Source organism: Thunnus maccoyii, chromosome 8 (assembly GCF_910596095.1).
Source record: "Thunnus maccoyii chromosome 8, fThuMac1.1, whole genome shotgun sequence".
Classification (NCBI taxonomy): domain Eukaryota; kingdom Metazoa; phylum Chordata; class Actinopteri; order Scombriformes; family Scombridae; genus Thunnus; species Thunnus maccoyii.
Window position 1 is genome coordinate 26,194,402 of NC_056540.1, and position 11,531 is coordinate 26,205,932.

Sequence of the window (11,531 nt, forward strand, 5' to 3'; positions counted from 1 at the left end):
GGAGGGGTGCAGCAGATTATCCCTAAATTGTTTGTCCTCTTTTTACCCAGAGAACAACTAACAAATGGCAGGAACCAAAACCTCTATTCATACCCTCCATGACTAGGATATTGTCAGCAACGGCATCACCAGTAACCTTATAGAGGAGCAATGGATGATTTACACGGCTGAGAAAGTTGCCTTGTCTCCAGACTAATGTTAGCAGTCTGAAGGGCACTGACCTTTTCCCACGATTTTCCCTCTGGCAGATAATGAAAATGGTAATGTCTATAATTTCTTCAGGTGACTAGTGCACTGCATGACAATCACACATGGGTTTGAATCATCAGGTAGAGTGTGGATGATCCAGTCATATTAAATGCCACCTCACGTCATCCCTTTTGCAAGACAAAAAAATTTCAGTACTTAATTCCAGCTGGGTGACTCACTTCAAGCAGTTACAATGAAAATCGCTTGTTTAACTCTTTGTTTCGTACCGGCAAAATCATCACTCATATTGACATTTCATATATAAATACTGTATATACTTTTCATTACATGCTCTAAAATCTGTAATGTCATTATTACAGTACATCATTATGAAATGGCAGAATGTGGCAAAACACTTAACACGTGACAGGACTTGAGATATACTGACCAGGTCACACGTGAACGCAGATTTTCAGTAAAAGTATCACTTTTGCTACATTCTGCTGTCAACAACATCAAATAGCTTCAAATATTTGACATTAGGTTATCTTTGCTCTGATTTGAGTATGTGGAAAGTATTTATTGTACTGACTTATCAAGTTACTGCTGTTTTGTGCTTGACCTCTATCTGAAAGGGCTATGGATAACATTAAGTTAGAAATAAATCCACCTTATTAGGATTTATTAGGATTATAACACCTTTTACTGTGATTTCATTTGTGGTTTCACAACCATACCACAACAGTCTTTGAGGGATATCTTTTTCTGGCCTTGTTTCCACTGGACTGCTATTATGGTACCAGTAATGGTTGCCAGGAGATTTGTGATGCAACTGTAAAGCCTCTAGACTAGTGATATATCTCACTTCCAGTCCAGTTGACTCCTGTCAGGATTTGCTCTCATGGACCACAGCCCAGTGGCACAATTAAAGACCATATCTGCCTATATCAGTCTGTTAATTGATATATTGTTTGTAGGGATGCACGATATTGGATTTTTTGCCGAAATCTGATATGCCAATATTTCCAACTCATTGTGGCCGATTGCTGATGCCGATACCGATATATGCACTTTTTTTCCAGCTGGCTGAGGAGACTATTATGCACGCAAGCATAGATTGTACAAAGTAGGATCAAGAAAGACAATATATGAAGGAAGAACTTAGGAAGACTAGAGTTCAGGACCTCAGCGTTAAAACTTTAATGAACATACCAAGTAGGTGGAGCAGTAAAGTTTTCTTTGAGTTTATTAATCCATTACAGGATCAATGTGTAGGATTTAATCTCTGGTCCACACTCCGGAGCAGAAGGTGGCAGTAATGCACCTAATATGTTGGTTGCCAACTGATGTTTTAAATCAAAAAGGAGAAGTTTTTTTTTCCGAACAGAGTGGTACATCCTGTCAGCCGAAGTGTTTCCTATCTGTGCAGCTTAACATAGCAGTTCCTTGATGGACTGTTTCATCCTGACGGTCCCGGTGCTTCTTCTGCAGGCTCCCGCTGCATCTTCCCACTTTAACCTGAATGACAAACCATTGGATCCAAATGGAGAGCCGGGCCTAACCTTAGCTGAGAAGCTAGCAGAGCGTTAGCCACAGCATGACCAGAGGGAAGCACAGCCAGCTAGCCTCCAGCTAGCCTCCCAGCTAACGTTAGCCCCGGCTCTCCATGTGGAGCACCGAGCCCCGGTTTGTGATTCAGGTTAAAGTGGGAGAAAGCAGCTGATCTGACGGGCGGCTGAGTGAAGTGGAGCCTGCGGAGGAAGCACCTGGACTGTCCGGGTGACACAGTCCGTCGAGGGAAGCACAATCAGGCGGCGTTGGAGAAGGCGACATGTCGGCCTCTCATAATCGGCAGAATTCGCTGATGCCGATATTTCATTTTCAAGCTTTTATCGGCCGATACCTATGATGTGCTGATAATATCGTGCATCCCTAATTGTTTGGTCTTTCCTCTGGCCCACTTGCCTCAGTGAAGTATGTAGCCTACCTATCAATCTATCTGTGTTTCTCTCTGTCTGCCCATTCATAGTTTATCTATCATTAATAGCCCAGCCCATCTTTGTCTACCATCCATTCAGTCTGTTTGTTAAAACAACCTGGCTGTTGCCATGATAACAGCACAGCTGGCATTAGAGATTACTTAGTGCTGCAGGCACATACAGCTGGTGGCTCAGAAGTATCCATGGGAACTGTTTCCCAGGTCCACCCATCATCTTATCAGGATTTACAGCAATGCCTATTCAGATGTTTAGAAAGCATGACAACTGTGAACCATTGATTGTCAAGATGAACATGACTGCTCTTATTTATAACTGAGTGAGCACACCTGATACATCTATATACATTTCACTATTCACTTATATTCATAAATGACACTGATCATACTTGTACCATTAGGAACCTCTATATTTTGCTCCTACATGAAGTGTTGTGTTTGATTCACAATAAAAGACATGCTCATTTTTTAGAGACTTTTCTCACCTCATTCCATGAGCCAGCATCACACACATGGACATGGATGTGATGCACACACTAAGATGGTATATGATGAGGATAGGATGATGATGAAGTACAGTGTGCCCTGTAATACAAGGATTTAGATTTAGTTTCACCAGTTGAAACCAAGAAAGGAGACATATACTGTTGCCAATAGTAAACTCTGAGAAATTATGAATATGATGCAAGAAAATTCAGAATAACATGAATTTTAGGTGTCCATGTAGAATTTTACTGTGCCAGAGAGGGAGGTGTTTCCTCTTAGTCAATTTCTGGCATCAAAATGAGTATTTATTTATGAATTTATTTATGTTGTATGATTGCTGGTACAAAGTTGCAGCCGAACAGTGAAGTGGATTTTAGTGGCTATCTATTAGATACATAATACAACTACAAATAAAAACACTTAAAACAATTAGACAGGCATACTTGTTTAAAGTGTTGAAAAATTGTATTTTTTATGTGGGAACAATATGCAACTATATACTTGGTACAACACAAGTACACAAAACAAATGGAATTCAACAATTGTTCAGTTTAATAAAAACAAATGTACAACTTCATTTATAGACAAATATATACATATAATCATAGAAACTGGCAATATTGTATATGGGTCACATATTCTATCAAACACATTGACAGTACTTTCTGGTCCGGTAAGGCAACAATCAGCTTGATGCTTGAAGCAACAATGATGTTGTATATGTGATGGGAAGTGGATAATCGGTCTTCTTTTGCACCACCACATAATATTCATATCTGACATGTAAACTTTGGCATTGAATATAACATAAAACACCACACACAGTTAACTGACAGGCTCTTTGTATGGTACTATTTATAAGTTATATAAGTCCAACAAAGGTGCTGGGCTGTAGTGACAACCATTCAAAGGTCTTTATCAAATATAAGGCTCCAAAATAAATAAGGTCATGAATGAAAATATTGCAGTCATTGACTGATCTGTTCTTTTGAACACCCAAACAACCCCCGGGAATGTTTTCATGTTAACTATGCTTTTCTAAATCATTGTATTAATCTTTATACATTGTTGGTGGTGAATGCAGAATAGATGTGTTTAACCATTACATCACAGGAAATTATCACATTACAGCCCCTCAGATGTGAAAATTTAAAATATATATATATATATATATAAAGATTTATAAATGATTTCATAGTCAATAGTTTATCAGTGTCATAAAAGGCATATAAAGAGTATTTGATATAAAGGGGTACTAGGATGGCGTTTGGGCACCATGGATTCCTGGCATCAGCAGAGATACTCAGACCGGGAACTGTCACTCTTATAGGTCATCTGGGAGTCAATGCTTGACCTGGAGCACAAGAGCATTCGCTCTGATTCATGGGTTGGTCTCCTTGCCCAAAGCTCAGTTGGGTGAGAGGTCAAAGTCCTTTGTTTCATTGAAATAGTCTCAAACTTGACATAGCTCTCTTTTTCAAGCTCCTCTTCATCCAAAGCTGTGCTATGCCCTTTGCAGTAGAGAGCGAGAATCTTGTAGAGCAACAGGGCAATAAGAGGCAAAACCAAAGCACAGGCAATACCGCTTATGATCATGAAAAGCTGGTTCTGCCCAGTGTCCTCAACATTGTCCAGAGTGTAGAAGTCAATGCAAGGATCTTTTCCAGCCGCACTACCCTTTGCTATGAGGCAAACTGAGTACCTCATCCCAGACGATAGTCCCTCTAGCAGCACTTTGCCACTGCCAGCATTAGTCTCCACTGTACTTTTGCTGTCATCCTCACCGTAAGGTGAATATACGACTGTGAGTGGGGATTCATTTGGTACCCCATCTGCTGTCCAGAGCAACACTGCACTGTCAGATGTTTCTTCTACAATCTTTAGGTCTTTGACAGACTCTGAGACATCGTTTTTCTTGCTCTTTTCATCTGCTGCAAGCTTTCTCCCATTACCTCCTTGGTGGATCTTTGCAGGTTTGAGGGAACCTCTCTGTAGACCGTTGCTAGGGGTAGTTTTTGGTTTCTTGGTGACAGCAGATAGTGTTGTTGGTGATCTTGGAAGGATTGTGGATGTGACAAGGAGTGTGTTGGGAATGTCCGTTGGGGGAGTAAATGTTGTGAATTGGCTGGTTGGTCCAGTTCCAATGCTAGGCTTCAGTGGAGGGATGGTGGTACTGATGGTACCAGCAACCGAGACGGAAATGGTGGCTTCTGCGCTGCCGGCAACATTCTTAGCTTTGCAACTATAGTTCCCAGCATCCTTGTACAGTATTCCATGCAAGCTCATGATGGACCATCTGATGCCATCCCCAGGTGACTCCTGGACTAGAGAGTGAAACAAGAACACAAAAGTAAATATGGATCAAGTCTCACAAACCTTGCACTGCTCTGCATGTTTTCAAATGGATTATGATCCTGTGGCACTATCACCGCAGACCTCAATGCTACCTACATATCAGGCAATAAAAATCTACACATTACAGATAAGCTACTGAGATAGCAAATCCCAGTTAATTTAAAAATAACACTTTGCTTTGAAAATTTCCTAGAATGTTCAAAAGCCTGCATATTATACCTGTGTTGTTGACAGGTGAGCCATCTGTCTTCGCCCAGTAGAGAGTTGGTGTTGGGTATCCTGTGGCATCACATCGCAGGAGAACATTACTGCCCAAAGGAGATGTGATCTTGGTTGCAGAAGTCATGACTGACGGCTTTACACAATTCTCAAGTTCAGCACGCTGAAAAAGGACACCAGCCAGATTCTCTGGTCCACTGCAGGTCAGGAATAGGTCCATGAAAACCACTGGTGTGTTGGTCATTTTGGATATCTCAATCAGTTTAGAGATTTTACAGTCACAGAACCAGGGATTATCTTGGAGGCCTGTGGATGAAAAGATGAGGCTTGAGAATTATGAGAATTGTGATTATTGCTATCTATTTAAATGTTTTGTCGATCATAATGGGATGGTTTTTAGTTTTAGCAACAATAGAAGTGAAGTGAAGACACGTAACAAAGCTCAGAGGTTGGAGTGGGAGCCAAATACATACAATGAGTCAATGTAACTTTCAACACCTAATGTTTACTCTGAGGTCGGTTAATCACCATTGCAAATAGTAGGTCTGATTAGGTTGTAGGGAGTTCACAGTATCTTTTCAACCTGAATTAGCTTAGAAAATTCACATAAATGATGTACAGTAATGACAATGAAATTCAAAGGCTGTGGAAATGAACCTATGATATAGATATATACTCCCTTACAAATTGCTGTAAACACCTTCTGTACACAATAGGTAAGCACATGTACTTGTGCATATTAAAGCCCTTTAACCAGATTAGTTTGTCTTAACAGAGGCAAAGCACCTAAGCTGGCTCTGGCCTTCCTCCAACTTGTTGCAACACACCATTTTCCATTAGCCTTTCTGTTAGCATAAACATCACTAGATCACTAACAACTTTAGCACATTATAATCAAGGTGTCAAGATTGAAGTTTTAGGAAGTATTTGTAAAAAAAAAACTTTTCAAATTTGATCACAAGCTGAAAGTAAAGTTGTCAGTTAAAATTATGTTAAATGTTTGAAAATGCATGTATTTATAACTTAGTTCTATTTATAACTTAGCTATATTATTTTATTTTTAATGTAGTGCACAATATCAAAATTTGACAAAGACATATGAGCTGGCAAATAGTCTTGAAATTATTTAACTTTTGTATAATTATACAAAAGAGTAAAGGTGACCATACTTCTTGCATAATATGAACACAAAACACTTCTAGGATACACTGAAAAAGTGCTTGTCTGTTTGTGCATGGACTGTTTTTTTCCTTACAGCCTAATCCTGTTTCTCCTTCAGGTAAACCAGAGCACACAGCCAGCCTCTTTCGACATGGATAAGCTAGCTTGGCCTTATGTAGCCTATTAACAATATCCCCCCACTGTCCATGCAACACAGATACAGTGAGCACACATTAAGTTACGTGTAAGTCAAGACTACATGTAGCAATAAAGATTATTTCAATAAAAATATAACGGGAAGAATGAGGTTCTTAAAACGCTAAACATAGTAAGGATTAAATTAGCAAATTTAAACTGTTTTCCTGGGAAGGAAGTATCATGAATTAGACTATAAGAAATTGACTACTGGGTACAATATTTATTATTTCTGACACCCACAATGTTTTTCTGAAGTACCATGAAAAAGACAAGTGAACCTGTAACACCGGTACTGCCTGCTTTTGGGTGTTGTCAAATGTAAATGAAACAACCAACAGTAGGGATATTATAAAATATGATTGATCATTGGAAAGTAATTGTAAGTGCACTATATTGCATGTGCACATGAAATATAGTACAGTTACATTTACAATTTTGTTCTCTAATTTATTCCACTGAACTTGACCTTGGCTTGGATTGCCAAAAGACAATACAGGACAATAAATTAACAAAGCGCAGTAGACATCAACTCTGCCACTACTTAGAATAAGCTAATTTCATTATGTCGTGGCAGTCACCACCAAGGCAGATTTTAGTCAGAACAAGTCTGGCTAGATTAACAGGTGATGGAATGAGGTTCTTGATGTAATTATAAATTACACCAAATGTGTCCAGGCCTGGCCCTAATATCCTGTAAAACCAAACCTTTTCACCTTACCTATCACAACTTTCTGGGAGACATTTGTAGAGATCGGTGCTCCATTTAATGGGGGCCAGATGTCCATGAGATCAGAGGGCAGGGTGGCTAATTTGTTGCTGGATAGATCCAAATAGGTAATGTTGAGAAGGTAAGGGATAGCCTCAGTGGGAACGTTGGTGAGTCTGTTGTTGTGTAGATCCAGTGTCCTCAGCCTGGGCATCTCTTTTAGAGACTCCCATGGGAACATGGAGATCATATTTCCATCCAGCCTCAGCTCATGGAGCACTTTGAGGTTGTAGAAACTTCCACTATCCACTGACGTTATGGAATTGTAAGTAATCCACAGATATCGTAGCTCCACCAGGTAGTAAAAGGCTTCTGTTGGGATTCGCCGTACAGCAGTTTTCTCAACACGAAGTTTTACTGTGTCCACAGGGACGTTGACAGGAATATCAGACATGTCTGGGTCATTGCAGAGCACAGATCTGAGAATGAAATATAATATAATAATATTTCAACATATTCTATGGCCAGATCACAACACTGTTTTACAAAGGGTAACTGTAACACTTAAACCCATTTTCCAATGAGATAACAGATGTTTCCATTAGCGTTTTAAGGAATTAATTACCATTCTCCAAGTTATAACATCAATCCATCAATTCATTATCAATCGGTCCATTTATCCATTCATCCATCCATCCATCTATAGATCCAGAGTCTCTGTTGTGAAGTGGGATGCTTTTTCTGACATGACTGTAGTCTATCTAGATGGCACTTCCCAGATGGCAAGGTCAGAGCTAATCATCATCACCATCATCATAAATAGTGAGTGATCATGTGGGTCAACTTCTACTGGAAGTGTTGGAATATTTGGAATCAGTTAGTCATAGATAAAGACTATATAGAAGAGAACCCTTTAAATTAATTAGCATTACGTGATTACGGTACTTTCAGCTATGACTTTTAGCTTGTTGCAAAGAGTGTTCTTATCATGGTAATGATACTCCTGTATTTGAACATGTGTCTTTATACCTAGTACATAATCTTTAGAAGTACCATTACTGGCAGTCTCTTTTCTCTTGTTCTACAACTGAATTATAAGATCACAAATCAAACTTGTCCCTGTTGTCTAACTTGGTAGTGAATTTTCTCTAACACAAACCAATCCAGCCAAGGGAATTTGAATATATACTTTGTTTATATGCTGCTGTTTAGCATCTTCTCCCTGTAGTGTTTGACTTGTAAACATGGTGGATTCATTACCTTTTCTCTTTTACCAAAACCTGACTATATACAGGGATAGAGATCAGTACTCAGACTAATTATGCAGATGGCAATTAGGTCTTTTTCAGGGATTAATAGATTGGTACCATGCCATGGAACGTACATTATGTCAATACATGTCATTACAACCTGTACAAATGGCACTGTGGTGGATTGTGATGAATTTTCCTTTATTTTCAATGTACATGTATAACATGGAGACAACAATTAGAAGTTCAATATTTTGTTTGCACTGATATTAATCATCATTTCCCTCCATTTCTACATTGAATGGCTCTCAATTTTAGCCAATTTTTGTTCATCCAAATCAGGTTGCACACAAAAAGTTTTTTATGCACTCTGATGGAGGTCAGATGGCTGAAAAATGTTTTGAACTTTGTGCTCTTCACTAAGCATGTAAATATAACTTGTTAAGTGCAACGCCTTTACTTTCCCTTGATTTAACACGGATTACGCATCAGAGCGCTGTGGTAGCACTTATTGTTGTGCTCATTTAAGTGGGTCATCATTGTCAAATAAGACTGAAAATATGTGGAACTTCTTTCCAACTACACAGAGATGAATATGTCGTAGGATTTTTTTTATCATTGTTTTGTTAGTTAGAAGTTATGAAGACGATGACCAAATTAGGCGAATGTCTACACAAGTCTTAATAAATGTCATGAAATTGCCTTCCATTTTCATTTACCGAATTGACAAAAGATGCCAAGAGTGTGTGTGAATGAGTGAGCACAATTTAAGTACAATTTACCTGGTTCCTGTTCCATCGGTACGTCCATGGAAGACACAGGTGCACTGGGATGGACAGAAGGGATGAGCCATACTGAGGCAGCATAGTAATACATGCACATAGAGAAGTCGACGCATGATTTCACCGAATGCACCCAAAGTTCTCACATCGAGGACAGATCAGGAGAATAGACATCCGGAATCATTGAGAGCTTGAAGAATTCTTCCCAAAAACAAATGGAGAATAATGAAAAGAGCTTCAAAGTCCATAAGAGGCAACAGTACGCAAGCTGAGAATCTAATTACAGTACAGGTCACCTGTGAGATTGACAGTGTGGGGGAGGGGGGAGGGGGATTAGTAGAGGATTTCCTTGGTTTGACAGGGTCACGCAAGCTAGGCAGCAGGGCAGGACCAGTTATTTGGACATGCCGCTAATCGGCTAGCTCTGGAGAGGTTTCCCCTCACGTGACCCAGCCACACCTTTGTTAATCCATTCACCTCAACCTTACAGTTGCTTTTTTTGTTTAACTGCCAAGTTTTGCTGAACGTCCATGTTCTTATTTACTGTCAAACACATTGGAAAACTATTTATATCACTTTATGTACAGCCAGGACATCCCTGTGTAGTTGCGTTCAATCACATTTCTACTGTAGTCCTAGGCACTGTGGTTTTGACCCTTTGTCACCCTACTTCTAAAATATGTACACTATAGATTTTAGGTTTTCTTTTTGTTTGTTTGTACCTGCATCCTGACACAAGTCCCTCTGACTCTCATGAAATCCCTTAAATATAGATGTATTATTGAACTGGAGGCCATATGTTAGATGTGTGAGCGAGTTCTGTCTGGCACTAGGGTGCAAAGTGTAATCTGGGATGTGATTTATTACCGACTGGGCAGACTAATGGCTTATGGTGGGGGGCCAAATGCAACGTGTCTACAGATGACAGGTCCACAGTAGTGTATCCCTTTCATATTTTCTTCACTTGTTGGTTTAGCATGAGCACACACAATTTTTTACTCCTTACTCATTTTTAAAGGGTTGACTTGAATGTGTCAACATATGTTGTTAAGGGTATTTTTCTACCAAGCATTTGTCATTATGATACAGAAATGTACGTATTGCACTCATCACAGCACAAGTTGCTCATAGATAAAACATTACCCTAAAGCTTAAATGCACATGTATTAGAGAGTGCAAACTTCTCCTAGTTTTAGACAATCCTGCTTGATGTCATAGCCAGTTACATCTGTCCTGTTATTTGCATTTTAATTGAACTTGATTTTTGTTGTCTTAGGTCATGGCTACAAGATGGTAGAAATTCTTTATTTAAATCACTGCCAAAATCTTATGAATTGACAGCAAATTAACAAGTTATACAGTAAAATGGTGTAATATTGGTGGAGGTAAAAATGCAAAACAATTTCCTATATATGGTCAAGATAAATGTTAATATACCTTTTGGATGATCTTGTTTTATCTATATTGATAGTTGTGCTTTTATTGATATTTTTGACCTCAAAGTACATGATCTGTTTGGAGCTAAAAAGTGATTCTTCATATGCTATGTCAGGTCAGTTGTAAATAGTAACACTTGAATAGTGAGTATAAATTTTAATAACAGTTGAGAGTTCTTAATAATCATATTCATGCAGTTATGCAGCTATAAATGGATCATGGATTTTCACAAGTACTGTTCGCTGCTTAGTATACTCATTTATGTTTACACAGTTTTGGGCTACCAACTCTTGTCTATTTGGAATGGCTAGGGGAAGGGGAGACATCTAGTGGTAAGAGCTAGTTACTGTGTGTACTTTGTCCTTATAAACATCAATTCCATTCTTCAACAGTGTTATATTAGCTCATACAATAGCCACTATTACCCATCCCAATACTACCAGCAGCACTATTTCATAACCTAAGCCACAGAACAAAATTGACACAAGAGACATCACGTATTTATTAACAAGTACACAAGTGAATTTTATTTATGCAAGCAAATTTGATCATACAGGTCAAATAAGCCACTTCAAGCTGTTGGCACATGAATGTACAAAACAGATTCAATTTAAAGCCTGCTACTAAGCATTCGTAGTGAAAGTACAAAAGACTAATACGAGGAGAAAGCTGAAAGCATATTTTCAGATCATTACAGAGTAAGCAATGTTGGTACAAGTATTAGTTTTAAGACATGGTTGAGAGCTCATCAC

The 11,531-nt window shown here is 38.8% G+C and overlaps 1 protein-coding gene across 1 annotated transcript; it reads right to left on the bottom strand.

Moving 5' to 3' along the window:
* Positions 1-3,961: 3,961 nt before the first annotated feature.
* lrit3a (info leucine-rich repeat, immunoglobulin-like and transmembrane domains 3a) lies at positions 3,962-9,542 on the bottom strand. The gene is made up of 4 exons (XM_042419739.1): positions 9,343-9,542; positions 7,323-7,789; positions 5,246-5,551; positions 3,962-4,995 (listed from the first exon to the last, which is right to left on the bottom strand). The coding sequence occupies exons 1-4, from the start codon at positions 9,456-9,458 to the stop codon at positions 3,962-3,964; spliced, it is 1,923 nt and encodes a 640-aa protein (XP_042275673.1). The 5' UTR covers positions 9,459-9,542.
* Between the last annotated feature and the right edge of the window lie 1,989 nt (positions 9,543-11,531).

What these genes read in the sequence shown, in the direction of transcription:
- lrit3a (XM_042419739.1), bottom strand. Translation starts at nt 9,458, where the DNA reads ATGCGTCGACTTCTCTATGTGCATGTATTACTATGCTGCCTCAGTATG. An exon ending in ACCGATGGAACAGGAACCAG is followed by an intron (nt 7,790 to 9,342) that starts GTAAATTGTACT and finishes TTTCATTCTCAG; the next exon opens with ATCTGTGCTCTGCAATGACC. An exon ending in CTCACCTGTCAACAACACAG is followed by an intron (nt 4,996 to 5,245) that starts GTATAATATGCA and finishes TTCACTCTCTAG; the next exon opens with TCCAGGAGTCACCTGGGGAT.